This window comes from Lycorma delicatula, chromosome 3, assembly GCF_047948215.1.
Source record: "Lycorma delicatula isolate Av1 chromosome 3, ASM4794821v1, whole genome shotgun sequence".
NCBI classification, from domain to species: Eukaryota; Metazoa; Arthropoda; class Insecta; order Hemiptera; family Fulgoridae; genus Lycorma; species Lycorma delicatula.
Genome location: NC_134457.1, coordinates 181065525 through 181083411, shown reverse-complemented (window position 1 = coordinate 181083411; position 17887 = coordinate 181065525). Strand labels below are relative to the sequence as shown.

Sequence of the window (17887 nt, the reverse complement as noted above, 5' to 3'; positions counted from 1 at the left end):
AAATATTAATTTAGGCTTGTAGGTTATTGTTACGGTTTTGTTGATTTATTATGTTACAAAACGTCCTTTCATCTGTTCAGTTCATTATTATCTGAACTAAAATAAATAACACATTAACATGTTCAGTACCAGCATTAAAATAGTTCTCATAAAATAGCCCAGCTGACACATATTTGTGCTGAGTAGTTCTTTCACCATATACTAGCGGCACATATATGTCCCATTTGGTTTCATAAAGATAGATCAATAGACACATATTTTGCCTGTGTTCTAGTTAAAATCAATTGCTATTCATGATGTAATTGTCTCTTTTAATGGACTGATTGATAGTTTCATAGCAGTCTTCAGAGATGTGTGGTAAACATATGTTACGCTTGGTTTTTAGTGATGGTGTCGATACATGTCATAATAGTGTTGTAAATTTGGCATCATTGTTGTTTTTATTTATGTAGCAGGTGACTTACTCTGGCTTGTTATTTTAGTGTAATACTATCGCATAACCTTATCAAAGTGTTTCTGTTGCTGTGTGTTATATTTAGTGTGCTTTATTATGTCAAATATGACATAATACTACTAATTATGGAACAATAGAAAATGAAAGTTATTAAGTTCTGAAATTGAGCACGTAATGAATGAAAGTTCTGAGGACAGCTCTTTGTTTAGATGGTGAAAGGGAGTATAAACCTCCTAATTCGGATGAGGAGACTGACAGCGAGGTAAGCATTAATAATAATGATCACAACAACGCACAAAGAGAGGATTTTACCTGGGATTAGACCCAAATAGTCCTTTGACAAGTAATCCCAATGTTGGGTTTGTTTATGATAGTGAAGAAAATGATTCCATTGCCAATAATCCAAATGTCCAGTTTGTTGTTCAAAGTATTCATCAAGATGTGGACAAAATAGACAAAATATTAGGACCAATAACAATTAATACTCCTCCAATTCATAATTTTACTGGCCAAGAAAAAAAAAATTCACATTCAATCTACAAACGCAGTTGAAATATTTGCTAATTTATTTGATGACAACCTTATGAGTAAAATTGTTATATGGATAAATAAATGTACTATTCTAGGAACACCTGTATCACAACATAGCATTATGAAAACATGGTATCCTATTAATTTAGAAGAATTGAAAAAGCTGTTATGTTTTGTTATGCTTACAAATAATTTGCATTTTCCATCCATTCAACATTACTGGTTTCATCACCTTTACATGATCATCCTATTTTTGGAAGAACAATGCCCAGAAATCATTTCCAAGCTATTCTGAAATGTCTTTGTTTTTATGATGCAACTGAACATAGACTGCACAAAGTAGACAATGTCCTGAATCATCTTTTGGAAAATTTCATAAAGGCTTTTAGTCCTGTAGAAAATCTATTGCTTGTTGAAGCCGTGATACTATGGTGAGGAAGACTGTCTTTCAGGCAGTGCATCAAACTGTACAAACTTTGTACTCCTGATGGGTTTATCCTAAACATATTAGTCTACATAGGAAAAGGCATTCACTTTTGAAGAGGCCACACTTTTGAAGTAGTCATGAAACTCGTATAGAACTATATTGCAAAAGGACATACATTATATTTAGATAATCTCTACTGTAGTGTTAATCTTGCTGAACACTTGTTGGATAACAACCATAACATGTATGGAACACTGCAACAAAACCGGTCTGGCAATCTGCTTGAAGTTAAAAAAAAAGGCGAATATATTAGTAAACAAAAAGGAAACATTACAGTGATGAAATGGAGAGATAAAATAAATGTTTTAACTATATCATCAGCCCATGGGCCAGAAATGCATGATATTGTTAACAAGAGGGAAAATGTTACACATCGAACCTAGTATGGTGGTTGCATATAACAAGAACATGAGTGATGTTGACAGGAGTGAGCAAATTATTTCAATTTCTTATTATTCAACATACCTAAGAAATCTTTATGTTGGTATATCAAGGTGTTTTTTCACCTCATGGATGCTTCGGTTAGAAATGGTATGTATATTTATTCAAAGGTAGGCGAAAAGATAACATATCTGAGATTCATAGGAATTATTATTTTCTACAGTTGCTGCCCACCCCTCCTGTTATTGCCTCTAGACTACCTTCAGACCAACACCTTCCCAAGAGGTTGAATAATAGATAAGGTGTTATGCTTGCCGAAGAAAAGAGGCAGACTACTTTTATGTTTGTAGTATTTGTAAAGATGGAAAGGGTAAACACTGTATAGCACTTGACAAGAGATGGAAAGGGTAACACTGAAGCAATTGTGCTTAATTGTTTGAGGGAATGGTGTCAATAAGTGAAAAAGTAAAGACTTTCTCGTTTTACGTTTTTTTTACAGATTTACCATAATCCCTTGCGCATAGTTATTTTTATTAATATCGAGTTGTATAATTTTTTTTCTTAAATAATTAATTTTGTATTTGTTAATGATTTCTGACAATGTGTAATAAATAATTTCTAGTAAAACTGTTAATAAATTTCCACAAAATTATTGCAACTGAGCCAATGTCTGTGTTGCACATATGAGCCAGGTGGCCTGCAGTAGACCCGCAGATTGGTCTAGTGGTGAACACACTTTTAAAATCAGCTGATTTCAAAGTCGACAGTTCTAATGTTCAAATCTTAGTAAAGGCAGTTGCTTTTATACGGATTTGATACATCATTGATACCAGTGTTCTTTGGTGGTTGGGTTTCAATTAACCACACATCTCAGAAATGGTCGACCTGAGACACTACAAGACTACATTTCACTTACATTCGTACATATCATCCTCATTCATCCTTTGAAGTTATACCTGACAGTGATTCCCAGAGACTAAACAGGAAAAAAAAGGTGGCCTGCAGTAATAATAAATATAATTTTAATTTCTGTAGACAGAGTGGAACATATAGAGTGTTACATATATATATATATATATATATATAGAGTGGCAGAGTGTTACATGGAAAAATGCTCTAAAAATAAAAAAAAATAGTCAAATTAAACAATTCAGACATTATTTATGGTAAATTGGTTAGGTTTCAACAATTTTCAATTGTGGTATGTGGAGATGGTTAGCCATGACCTTGTCTACTGGTGAAGTTATCTATATTAGTGCTGGTTGGTTGTCTGGCACATATGTGTGCCACCTGGTATTAAACATCTTAAAAGAATATATCCAACTAGAAAGAATGTTTTTTAAGTATAGCTTCAAAAAAAAAACCATGTCTATTTTCGTTATCCACTTGTCAGACTTTTAATATCCTTTACTTTTAACTGAGTAATTTTTTTTTAATCAGATTGTGTTTGAGGTATTGTTGTTGGGTACAGTGAAACCTGGCCAGAAGGGCAACGTCTTGCCTGCAACTTCAAAAGTACCATCGCTGTGTAATAATTTAAATTTTACAGACAGTGGTGAACCTTGACAAAATTGCAGCTGTGAAACGTTTGAAAATGGAACAATAATGTCATCAAATTGTTTTGCTACTATACTGTAAGCCTTAAAGTCTGATGCTGTCATTTGTATTACACAAAATGGATTTTTGCAGTTCACTTTAAGTAATAGTCCTATAAAAGATACAGGAGACCAAACATCTGATTTTCTTTAGTAATTTTTCAATCTGAGAGTGAACATTCTCACATCTTGTATAGATGAATGTCCAGGTGTTGATTATTTCATGGTAACTGTATGTTTGTTTTTATATCTTAGTGGAAAGTTTGTAATAGCTACAGATATTTAACTGTTCCTATTTTATAGAACGCAACTGTCACACCATGTATTAACTAGTTATATGTAGTTGATCGATCTCTATTTTATCTAAAATCTTAATAACAACAGCACTAGTTAGGTTGTTGCCAGACCACCTTGTAAGAACCTCACTCCAGACAGCACAGTACACCTTGTTTGAACCTGATACATGGACAGTCATATTGTATGTTGTAAATTTTTTTCTATAATATAATACTGATGTCAGAATGTGGTAATGGTATTACATTTACAAAGTCAAAATAAAATTTGTGAGTTTCACCATTTTTAAATTCATCATATTCAATTTTGTCATCACCATTTAAGCTTATTTTTTGCTCTTATTCCCATGTAATTCACACTTTTCACACCTGTTGCTTTTAGAAAGCAGGAAATCCAAGTTGAATTCATAATTAAAAATATGACTGTACATAGAAATCGTTACTGGTTTCTTGCAATCTTCTGCACCCTTTTCTACATACAGATAATGTATTATTAAGATATTTAGTTTGGAATCAAAGTATTCTTTTGAAGAAGAAACTCTGCATAGTGAGATGAAACCTTAGGAAAAGATTTTATATAATTTCTTACTACTTCAAATGGAACAGTTTTTTCTCTCCCATCAGGTTTTGGTATTCCAAAAATCCTCTTATTTTGTGAACATTGTAGATGGGTTTTTGACTTAGGCATAAAGTATTAAAAAGAAATTCTTACATACCCTAATGTTAGTATCAATTTTTTGAAAAAAATATTGAAAACTGTGTAACCACTTTTTAGTTATAGACTTTGTAGCATTTTCAGTAGTAGGCCTATTATTTAGCAGAAAGAACTTTTTTGTTCTTAATCTAATTTGTAATAAGAATTAAAAATCATGGTTCTGTCTTCATCAGAAATGTGTTTAGAACAAGTAAATTTACAAGAATTATTTCAATTTTTTTTAGCTTTAATCACCTTTGCAGATTTTACTTTGCCACTACTGCTAGAAATATATTCCTTTCCAACTTGGTAGTCTCTTATTTACACGTTTTTTCCAGTTAAATGCATTGTGAGAGACCATACTCTAGTTTTTTCTTAGATTTTATGGGAGTTTTCTCCAATTTTATGACTTTACTTTCAGTTTCACTATAGGGAACCAATGGTTTGACTGAAATATTGTCTGAACATAATTAGAAATAAAAGTAATATTATAGGCTAACAGGATTATTTATATGAATCATACTTTTCTTTTGTAATATTAATGACATTTTTCAAAACTAAAGTTTTGAGCATTTGGAAACTGGCTGTACAAAATATAAGTTACCCCACTCATTTCATCAAGCAACATAAATAGAAAACCAGAATTAGTGGTTTTATAATCGTCACTTTCGTGACGATTTTTCCAGTTGATGGGTCTGTAGAAATCTCATGGTGCATTAAAGATAAGAGCACAACCGTTATTCCTGTCCAGAACTAATGACAACAGTGTCATGTCTTCTGTGAACCTGTACACACTTGACTTTGCCACTCTTGCTTTGTTTTGGAGAAACTGTAGGGGAATCTCCCTTTTATTTTTCTTCATAGTCCCCACATACATAATACCTCTTTAAAAATTCTCCAACTAAATCTACAGAAGTAAACCAATTGTCGGCAGTTAGGTTTCATTCTGTATTCTCAACAGGTGGGATCAATCTTAAAACGGACAGTGGGTATTGAAAATTTTCTCTCTTCCTAGGTATTCCCATCACTACTATACAGCATATACGTATGCATTATACAGATAATTCGTCCTTGCATTACACTTTTATGCTATATTTGGCCGGCTTGCTCAGCATGTACATCTGAAGCCAGCACCACCTTGGAATGGAACCAACATTTCGTCTATACAGACATAAGCACCCATAGAATATAAACATTGGCTGCTTTCTATGATCATAGAAAAAATATTGGAAAACTGTGCGGTTGGGTCTTGAATTTTCCTTGCTTCACAATCGCTGGGTTTATCAAACAGTAACCATGTCAAAATAAACAAAAATCTTTGTTTTGACACTGTACATCTGAAAATGTTCCTTCCAGTTCCATCTGTTGCATATAAACTGTGAACTGACTCATCTTCTGATTTGAACACAGATGTGAAAATAAGGAGACCAAGGAATGCTTGTAGTTCAATGTTTTCCTTGTGTAAAACGATCAAACTTTTTAAATATTCACGTTGGTCCATTTCAAAATCTTCTCTATAATGTTCTCGATAAAAAGGGACCATATTTTTTCAATGTCGGGAAAGTCTCCAAATATTTTTGCTGGTAACTGCATTATATTGTGTTGCCTGGTCCTCGCATTTCTTGGAGGCTGTTCTTTCCTCCATTTGAAGCAAGAATTTTTTCCGAAGTAAAATAAATTTGAAGACACCTCCTTCCTTCACAAAGTCTCGTTCAAGCTTCTAGGTCATCGATGAGTTCACCTTCATCATCAAATAAAATATGAGATTCATGATTACTTTGGATTTTAAAGTCAGGATCGTTGTCATTATCTGTAGGGTATCTAAAATTTCAATATTTTCACCCAATATCTGTTCAACACCATACGTTTTTAGTTTTCTTTCTCCCCATGAATTTTTACTGCCTTCTGAGGTAATGAAACAGTCTATGAAAATACTATTGAAATTGTTTACATCTGCAGTTATCGTATTCTATATAAAATTTACTCAATATTGCAATGTTATTTCCTGCTTTACAAATATCTGGAGATACAAGACATTGATTGGTTTGAGGGTTTTTTGAGAAAAATAGTTGCCTCAGAATGGGTACAAAACTGTTCAGTAAACGAAAATGTCACAGTATGGTGATCCTAATTAAATCTAATTTAGCACAGTCCATCTGAGAAAAAACACTTCTCTTAAGTATAACATAAAAATGAAGTGAAAATAACTAGTAAACAAAAATTAGAAAATGATGTTAAAATGTGTAAAAAAGGTATATTACTGCTGAATTAAAATTTCATTAAATAAAACAGTTATTATTAATCACTTCTTAGTAAAATCTCATCAAATAAAACAGAAAAGAATATCTGTTACCTCAATGTCATTCTTCAATACCCAATAAGCTGCTACCTGTTGAACTACCGCATGGTTCCCAAATTTATCACATATCTTCAATAATATTTTTACACAAACTGACTGCTTCCCATGCTTTTTGCTTTCTTGTATGAAGTAAGGGAAGTATTGTGATGGCAAAAAATTCAGATTTCAACAAAAATATTTATTTTAACCATATCGATTTTGAGTAGTTACAGCATGACATCTGAATGTACGTATGTATCACGCATAACTCAAAAACAATTAGCCATAGGATGTTGAAATTTTTGTTTTAACATCTAGTTGTGCACCTCCCCTTTTGATTGCAATCGACTGAACCAAAAGTGTCCAAAAAAAATTGGATTTTGTACATTTTCTGAATTACAGTAACCAGCCCTCAATGATATATCATAAGTAGTAGTTACTTTCATTGGTTCTAGAGTTATAGACAAATAAAATGTTAATTAATGAAATATTTGGATCTTACAAGGGGAAGGCACATTAGTTCAAATGTGAATTCATTTCCTTTTTTTTTTTATTTAAATATATTGATTTATTAATAATTATTAACCACTGATTGTGTAAAAAAAACTTGACAATAAATAGTAATTCAATAATAACAATAAAAAAAAATTATGAAAAAATATCAGAAGTTATTAATGAAATAAATTTTATGTACTTATTTAAAAAAATGTGTATATGTAATTTAATCAGATTTTTCCTCATTAATTGCATTACTCTGATGGAACATGTGCACAGATGCTGTTGTGGACGTACATTTATATTTTCAGTAGTTATTTAATCACTTTGTAGTAAAATCTCATCAAATAAAACAGAAAAGAATGTTTGTTACCTCAATGTTTTTCTTCGATAGTCAATAAGCTGCTGTCTGTTGAACTACTGCGTCGTTTCCCAAATTTTTCACATATCTTCAGTTATATTTCTACATAAGTTATCAGTTTCCCATGTTTTTTTTTTCTTTAATTACAAGTTGAATAAATTCTTCAAACTATTTACATCTACTCTATTAACATCTATCAATAAAAGCACAGGGTAAATTAAAATTAAATAGTGTACTCCATAGTGATACAACTATGTATCTAACATTGGTCTTGAGCAATCAAGAGTCTAATATCTTTGAAATCATTTCATACATGTAGATTGTAAGAAAAAATCTTATTCAGTTATCCTAGTTTTTTCCATTATGCAAGTGTTTGGTGTTCCAGTTATTAAGAGTTTATTGAATTGAAATGATAGAATTCTTTTAGACTCTAAATTGCTGAACCTAGCGATTCCAACTTACTACAGAACTATAATAGTTATAACATTTTTCTTTTATAAATGTATTTCTCTTTTAAAATATTTTGTTTCTGTCAACATAGTATGAAAAGAATTACAAAAAGTATGCTTTTCTACTCTTGTTATTCTTTTCTACTAAAGTTCAAATATGTTATTGTAATTGTTAGGTTATAATGTAACTCATTGGATTACAATAATTGTTTTATTGCTATTTTGATAGAAATTTCGCTTGCTTTCATTTGCTGTGTACTTTTTGTTTCTTTCAGTATTATTGTTAGCTTTTGTCAGCCAGTAATTGTTTGTTTTATATATATTAACATACTTAACTTTTCATTTTGTTTTTTATAAGCTTTTGTTTTTATTTACTAAAAGAGAAATATCTATTAATTAATAAACTATAGGTAGGTAAGTGCATAATTAAGTACCACTATTATGTCGTATGTAACATTAATGTGTTTAATTTTATACTGTCTTAAAGCAATTTTTGCTCTTACAGCTATTTCTAAAATGATATTGTTACATTGTGAGAATCTTTGGAAATATTTCTTACTTAGTTGAGACAGTTCAGAATAATACTGAGCTGATAACATATTTATTCTCTTCCTGTATTGTTTTACTGGAATTTGTAATACCTAAATTTTATGAACCTTTTAAAAATAATGATAATTTTTGTTTTATCTACGTCAAATAAAATATTAGACATACATATATTACCAACATTCCTGTTAAAATTTATATTTCTTAATTCTTTTGCTTCTGTAGCAATAGATTACACTCTGTGATAGAATTATAATTTAAAAAATGTTTTAAACTTTTTTGAACATGGATTATGCTGAATCTTGTCTTTTAAAACCCCGTACAAACTTAAAATCCTTGCCTCAGAATTTTGATCGTGTCTCATAAATTCTAATATATTTTTCTTTTATAGCTTAAAAAATGTTATCTTTTTTCAGGAAAAACACACCTGATCATGGAAAGGAATCAGTTCGGCAAAGAAAATAACTAGGAACATTGAATATTGCTTCTGACAACATAAATTTTAGGCTTCTTTCATATACATAAGAAAAACCAAATGTACTTGAATTTCTTCTTGGTAAAACATATGTTATAAATATTTATATAAATATATACATAACACTACTGTAAAAATATAAAATGTACTAAAATACATATTGTTCGTTAATGAACAGTACAAATGAGTGATTGTGTGTGAGAGTGTAAACTACGTCATCAGCAAGACCTTGTGGACTGTGTCCACTTGCCTTTTCAGAATATTATAATGTTATTTATTGATTATTACTATTATTATTATTATTATTATTATTATCGATTATTATTATTACTGGACATTTTAATGTTAATCTAAAACTCTATCTGAATGTTAGATGAACAATTCAAACATTTTAATAAACTGTTCAAGTGTGATAAGTTTAATAAATATAAATATATATGATTGGTTATTTTATTATTGTTGTTATTTTTTTTCTTTTTTATCAGAAGTTGCATGTATAATATTAATTATTATTAAACAAAATCTGAGTACTATGATGCTTCTTGTTCAGAAAAAGTTATTGTAGAATTAATTAAAATAGAATAGTAAGTTTATTAATTGTATAAATTATAAACTTTTCATTGTTAATTAATATAAATAGAAAAGGCTACAATCTTAAAATACATTTATAAACCATTTTATTGTATTTATTAATGGGACTAATAATATTAAAAGTATATGATAGTGTATGGTTGATTCATTTTCACTCTTTTATCTCTCTTTGTTGTTAGGAAACATAAGTCATGAGGAGTGCATAGTCAATTGTTAGCACAACAAAATGTTTTATTATTGATTCCATTGTTAATTTTTACTTATTGTTATCAATTTTATTCCATTTTATTCTCAATAAACTCAGGATAATTTCTTTTCCATTTTTTTTTTTTTTAAGAGTATTTTAATAGGTAATTGTGAACCCTCGGTAACTTATCATAAGTTTAGTGTTTCCAGCATAATGTGTAGTATTTAAAGTAGAAATTTTCATTATCAGTTGTCATACCGATAAGTAATAAGACTCCTTCAAAGATATTGAGAGTTAAGATTTCAGGTACTTAAGGGTCAATTATGTTTTATATTGTATTATCACTGTTCATTTAGTATTACAATGGAGGATAAGTATGAGAAGCAGAAAATTTAGATCTACTGACTACATTAATCCTTTTTGCAACAGGGTGGTCCTAGAGATATTTTTAATGAAATATAAAATTTTCCCACACAAGCTTTAAGCTTCAAGCTTATGTAACAAATTAATTGTGTAATAGATGGGTGGTGGCCAGTTGCAATTTTCAAGTTTTACTAGTTTATGTAAATCACTGGTCTGAGCACTGTTTGTCAGACCAGCTATACTGCCATTTTTCACTATTTCATATTCGTAGTCTTCATTAAATATACTGTCAAGTTTATGCCATTTCTTTAGTAATAAAAAAAAAGTAAAAGAGTGAAATTAATTTTTTAATGAAACTGAGAATAATAAGAATCTAGTACATTTTTATTTGTGTTCATGTGTTTTTTTATTCAGAATTGTGTTCCCTTCTGTATGTTTCTCTTTATGTAGAAAAAATTCTCAGTTGCACAGTGTTGTGGTAACTGCTACTTGGATGATGGCCCAATTATCTGCTGCTGGAGTCTTTGATATCAATTAACACTGCTTGAAAGCGTTGTAATGATGTATTTGCATTCCTTCTGGTATACTGGAATGTGAAAAGATAATTGAAATAACTTTTGTTCACAGTTGCCTTCTTATTTCTCCATATCCTTTTTTTTTTCTCTCTTATTGCATCAAAATTAATGCATTATGTATATATATTCATATATATATATATTATTTTTATATAAATAATTATATTCTTACTTGTATACATAAATGTTAAAAGTGGTTATTATTTTTTTAGTAATATATTGTATTATAGTTTTCAAACTGTCCTTGCATTATATGTTGAAGTTTATTATCATTATTTTATTATTCAGTTTTTAATTATATCTTAACTTCATTTTCTCTTGTTACCATTTGATAGTGATAATAATTATTATTATTATTATTACGTATTTTTCACTGCACCAAATTGTACTACAATTCCACTTTACTTTTATGAAATTTGAGATGTATGCTTTTTTTATGCCCACACATGAAAATATTGTTAAAAAACTATTAAAAGCTGTCATTATCTAATGAAAATGTACCTAAAATGTTGCAGTGAAAAGAAAACCTGGTAAATAGTTGTATACAATATTATTGATTGTTTATTATTATTAAATAATTTAGATGCTTCTAGTGATGTGTATATACAGCAATACACAAGATATTAGCACTCATAACATAGGTGTGTATGTGGGTATGCATGTCCATATGTATGTGTGTATGTATGTATGGGTGTATATATATATATATATATATATTTATATTTACGGCCATAAACCTTGCTTGCCATTTATCAGTGTTGTGAATTATAAAACCCACTCTACAATTTTTTTATGTTTACAATTGGACCAAATTTTTCATTAACAAAATAAAAAAATTATATACAAGTGACATTACAGATTACATTCTGATTGTAGTATTTTTTATTTATTTTTTTTTTTAATCAAAACAATATAAATATATCTGCAAAAAAATGCATTGATATTAAAAAAAAAAGAAGTAAAGACAGGCTTTATAATGGTAACACAGCATTTACATAATACAGGCAAGGTTTTATAAATTGTTATTGTTATTGCCTTAGATTTAGGTATTGTTAAAGTTTTTGAAATCATACGTACGGATTGTTAATTTAATTTTTTCTCATGTAATTTTTATTTTTATTTTTGTGTGTAACATTGAAATATATTGTACTTAGAAGTGAAATATAAATATTGTTTAATCAAGCTATTGTAGATAGTATATAATGTGTCACTAAACACCATTAATAAATTAAATTCTATTAAAGTTTTCTTTATTTGTGTTTATTTTAAGCTTTTTTTGTTTCCTCAGTGGGAAATAATAACATTTTTACTAATTAGGTCTCCTTTTAGTTTTGTTTGTTCTTTGAATCTTATTAAACTTAACCATATTGGTTTAAATTTTCCCGTGAAACCAAATGTGTTTTAATCCTAGAAAGCAACTGCTGTCAATAAATCAACACTTTTTTATATCTATAATTAATAATTTATAAGTTTTAAACTCAAGTGTACAACAGGTTTTTCGTGAAGAAATGGAAATAATTTCAGAACATGTACTACCAGATAAAATGTTATAAAAATTGTATAAATATGGGTGCACAGAAATACTTGTGTTTTCTAGTTGTAACTTGAGAAAAATTTTGTCCCAATTTCTACTCATGTAAAATGAACCCTTGCTGAAATTCATGGAATTTAATTGAAGAGGTAAATTTGATAATTCCAAATTGTTTTAGACAATTATTATAAAACAAAAAATTGGTCCTGCAAAATATTGTTTTTTTATTTTGATGTAAGTAACTGTATTAAACTATCAATAAACAAACATTTTCAACAAAATTTGACCTTGATTAAAAATAAGCAGTTTCATTATTGGAAAATATCTAGAAACAAAATCAATAATTAAAGTAAATAAAAACTTTTTGCAATAATTGATTCTATACAGAGTAACAACAGCATGCTGCAAATAATTTTGTAAAATTTGCACTACACTCATACTTACAAACTTCTCTTCTTTTTCTGTCTAGCCTCTGGAACCACTGTAAGGTATTACTTCAGAGGATGATATGTATAAATGTAAATGAATTTTTTGGTTTTTTTTGTAAAAACATTGTTATCGAAGATAATTTTTTTACTTTAATTCAATTAATGAAGAAATGAAAGTGCACAAAATTGTCAGACTGCATAATATGAGGGCTGTTTTTTTTTTCAGTCTTCGATGGGCTATAAAAATAATCTAACATATTTTTCTACAAAATCACCAAAACGATTGAGGTATTGGTTGTATCGTGATACCAGCTTTCCGGTGCCTTCTTCAAAGAAGTTTGCCACAGTCAGGTAAGGTACATCTTGACAGCCTTCTGAAGTTCTTCGAAGTGTTGTCTGCCTGACCATGCCTTCATTTCTCAAAGGAGGTGAAACTGCTAGGTCTAGACTATACAGTGGATGGTAGAAAACTTTCCACATGAATTGTTTCAGGTCTTGCGTCACATTGGCACAGTGCAGTCGTGCATTGTCGTGGATCAAAACACCAGACGAGAGCATGCCTCTTAAGTTTGTTCTGGACATAATTCCTTTGCTATTGTTAAAATTCCATTGTTATTGTTGTCCTCTGCTTTATAAAGGTCACCTTTATGATACGAAAAAACTGTAGCCATTGTATTTGTATTGCTTAGTATCTGTTCGAAATTTTCAACTTGTTTGGAGAAGTGTGTATCCACTGCTTAGACTGTTCTTTGGTTTCTGGATTGTCTCAATGGATCCAAGTCTTATCACCAGTAATGATAGACTTTCAAAAACCTCTTCTCCCTCATAATTGTAACGCATGAGAAACATTAAGGCTGATGCCATTTGTTGCACTTTGTGATTGTCACTCAACATATTTGGGACCCAAAAACTGCACACAGTTTCTGGTATCCTAGGTCTTTATAGTCACAATTTTGTGCAGACCTTGAAATTTCTGCAGAAAGTTCTTGTCGTGGCAAAATAAACACGCTCAACCAGGTAGGTGTATAGTAGCAACAGATTTGCGTCCTTCCCCACCTTCATCATGGATGTCTGTTTGCTCTTCTTTAAATTTCCTACCCCATTACTGTAAACTACCATCACTCATATACACTAGGCTCATTCTGTGATGTGCTACATTCTTCTGCTTGCAGAAAATGTATCACTTCGCAACTCGCACCCGGCCATGTTTAATTGCCTGTAGCTCAGCTCAGACTGATGCATTAAAACTGGCAATGATAGGAGGATGTACTGGAGGTGGTGGATGGGGTGCATCTCACGATACACACACCTGGCTCCTGCCTACCTCTTTTTTACTTAGATGCACAATCAGTGGTTGAAAAATAAACAGCCCTCTTATTTGCAGTACACTAAAAATTTCAGCCTTATTGCAATTGTTTATTAACAAATTTGAACAAATGAGGTGTGTCAGTTTGTTCATAGTAGAGTTATAAAACTAATATTAAATATATTAGTGATTAAAAATTGTTTTGTAGATATGAATACATACATACATACATCGAATTTCAATAAAATATGTCTGTTATTTAAAATTTTACTGAAAAACAGAAGGAAAATAAAGGGAGATAAGACTTTATCCACTAAATAAGCCCTAAACTTGACCAGCACCTTCTGAGAAACATGTATATACATTTATGTAACAGTAAAACTCTTTTATTTGAAGAACATCAGTAAATGTGGCACATACGTTCATAAATTTAGTCTACGTAAAATATTAAAACAGTTAATTATTATTATTGCAGCAGTTGTTGATTTGCTAACTAACCTTTATTTTCTGTATAGATTTGTCTTTGTGTTAGCATCATATTAATTTTTTTAAGAAAGTAACTGCTTTTATATACAAGATTACAATTTTAGTGAATATAATCGGATGTTATGCACATTTATAATGAAGGTTGTAAAAAAAAACAACTTGATATTACTAATAAACTCGTTACAATTGGATATTACTTATGAATGCGTATCAGTTTGATTTATGGAGCAGTAAGAATTTATGCATATAAAAATAGTAAATATACCACAACACAAAATTCATAAAATTTATTTTTTTTTGTATAGAAGTATTCTAAAATTTTGGGAAGTGAATAATTCTGAACTTGCTCTTTAAAAAGAAATTTCCCCTCCTTATTTCTAAGTAGGGGGACTACACAGTGGTACTGCCTACCAGTGATTCTTCTTTTATTTAAAATATGTAACGTTATTGTTCTTTAATTTCTGCAGTAATAGAACTGTTCTGAAGGAGTGTATTGTTTATATTTTATCTTATGAAAATATTTATACTCTTTCAGAAGACTGCAATTATCTACACTATTTCAATGTTGTTTTTTTTAATTAGAGTATCGCAGTAACAGCATGCTAAATAAATCTTAATATTAAAAAAAAACGATACTTTGAAATGAAATGACAATAAGCCCGTAAAATTCTATACTATAACATCATTATATAGGTGTTCAACAAAGAATATAGAGATTTAATTTGTTATAACATCTGAGGTATACAGTTGTTGATTCAAGACTAGAATGAAAGAGCAAAAAGGACAGTTTTAGTTGCACGCATGGTCATAAATAAATTGATTCCCCATCTTGGCAGTGCCACCAGCAAAAATGCAACTCCTATTTTGCTGTGACAGTAGCACTGGTATGGCATAATTTGTTCGAACTGACTGGATCTCTGAGGTAAAGGTAAGATTATGAGACAACCAAGGTTATCTGAAGAAAATATTGAACATTGGGAGTTACCCTGCAAATGTCAGTTGCAAACTGGTAATGCCAATGACAACTGTGGAATGTCTAAAGAAAACCGCTTACATATGCATCTATGCCAGTTTCACATTGAAATGTTCAGCATAAAGATGACCACATTTGATTGTATTGCATTTTTTAACTGGCAGTCAGAAAATTAATTCCCATGAACTCGGTACAATAAATTTTGCATGGGCAATAAGTTCAATTTTTAATGTACTTACAAACCGAAGGTGAAATTGACTGTTATCCAAACTATAAAAACACTACAAGACTTTATCTTTTAAAGAAATTCGCTTCTGAAATTAAGTTTTCACCGCTTGAAACATTTTTGAAGTCAAATTTAGAAAAAGCAAACTGGTTCCTTATTTCAATTGTTGTTTTATTTATGGGGGACCAGATCAGAGCTCTATGGCAGGTGCCAAATAATCAGTACTTGAATTGTAAGGTTAGTGTTATCAAGAAACAAAATACCATTTAAGTAGGGCAGGAAAGTGTATCTTTTCAAAAATCATAAACTTTTTATTTTCTAAAAAAATCTTCACAATTTTCTGTTTAATAAAATATATGGTTATATACTTTAAAAATCAAAAGTTGAAAACAGAAAACTGAACAGATGCTTTTTTTGAACTACTATTTAATGTAATACTGCCGATCTTGCAACTTTCATTTTGCCATTTGCTTACATTTTCTTAATTTATATATTTATTTTATTGGCAAGAATAATTTGAATTATACAAAAGCCAACTGAAAGCTCAACATTGCAATTTGGTGATGGCTTCTATAAGCTGTTTGTTGAAAAAAATACACTCAAGTTCAGTATACGAGGTGTGTTCAAAAAGTAACGAAAAGTTTTGTTTTTTGGAAAGAATTTTATTTATTCGTCTGCATTAATATTATCCCCTTCAAAATAGTCCCCATTAGATATTATACACTTATGCCAGCGCTTCTTGCAATCCCTGCAACACTTCTGGAACTCTATCTTTGGAATAGTGTTTAGCTCTTTCAGCGATTCGCTTTTAATCACATCTATGCTTGTAAAACAATAGCCCTTTGGTACTCTTTATTTTTGGACATAGAAAAAAGTTACACGAGACCATTTCTGGTGAATATGATGGCTGGGGTATCATTACAGTGTTGTTTTTGACTAAAAATTGATGAACAAGCAATGAAGTGTGAGTAGGTGCATTATCGTGGTACAAAAGCCATGAATTGTTTTGCCACAAATCCGGGCATTTTTTTCAGATTGCTTCATGCAAACAGCATTGAACTTGTAAATAATACTCCTTATTGACTGTTTGACCTTGTGGCAAGAATTCATGATGCACTATACCATTAAAATCAAAGTACACAGTGAGCATAACCTTTATATTCGACCATACTTGTCGAGCTTTTTTCAGTCTTGTTGATCCAGAATGCCTCCTCTGGGACGATTGAGTCTTAGTTTCAACATTATATTTGTAAACCCATGTTTCATCACCTGTTATGACACATTTCAGTAGTTCTGCATCTAAGTTGAAAAAGTTTGAACAGACACTAAGCAATACAAATACAATGGCTACAGTTTTTTCGTATCATAAAGGTGACTTTTATAAAGCAGAGGACAACAATAACAATGGAATTTTAACAATAACAAAGGAATTATGTCCAGAACAAACTTAAGAGGCATGCTCTCGTCTGGTGTGTTTTGATCCACGACAATGCACGACTGCACTGTGCCAATGTGACGCAAGACCTCAAACAATTCAAGTTGAAAGTTTTCTACCAAATCCAAGAAAGGTTTTCCCTGAAAAAAAATGAATAGCCGTGAAAAATATATGGTGACAAGATTATGAATAAATCAATTGTGAGAAAATAGTTAATATTAAATTAAGAAAGATGACATTTTTACTGGTTCAAAATCAAAATCATATGTTGGATGATTTTTACTTACACTGCGAGGTATCTAGGATAATTATTGGTCAAAATCAAAATTTTTTTACTTGCTAAGTTAATATTTTTAAATAATTCTAGAAATTCTAATAATAGATACTCACCAATGGAAGATTTAGTAGATATTTCAGATTCAAACTGAATTATTTTATGACAAATTTTAAAAATTATCTTTGGAGAATTTTACACGATTTTTATTTCATTTGTCTCTTCAAAACAATCAGCCCTTTGCTCTTAATAAAGGTTTTTTGCATTTCTTTTCACCTAATGTAGAAGTTCCACTGCCTTTAATTTCTTCCTTTAAACCCTATCATTATCAATATTTTTGAATTCTGCTAAATAAACATCCAAGTGCAATTCCCTGTAGGTATTTGCTATTATCAATAAAACAAACAACTCCA

The 17887-nt window shown here is 30.1% G+C and overlaps 1 protein-coding gene across 1 annotated transcript in view; it reads left to right on the top strand.

Moving 5' to 3' along the window:
• The window catches only part of Bsg (immunoglobulin domain-containing protein Bsg), an 88868-nt gene extending 76805 nt beyond the window's left edge, over window positions 1-12063 (top strand). Inside the window, exon 7 of the mRNA XM_075359255.1 lies at window positions 9041-12063. Coding sequence (XP_075215370.1) covers window positions 9041-9089 — 49 coding nt within the window. The 3' untranslated portion in view covers window positions 9090-12063. The remainder of the gene's footprint in view (window positions 1-9040) is intronic.
• The last annotated feature ends 5824 nt before the right edge of the window (window positions 12064-17887 follow it).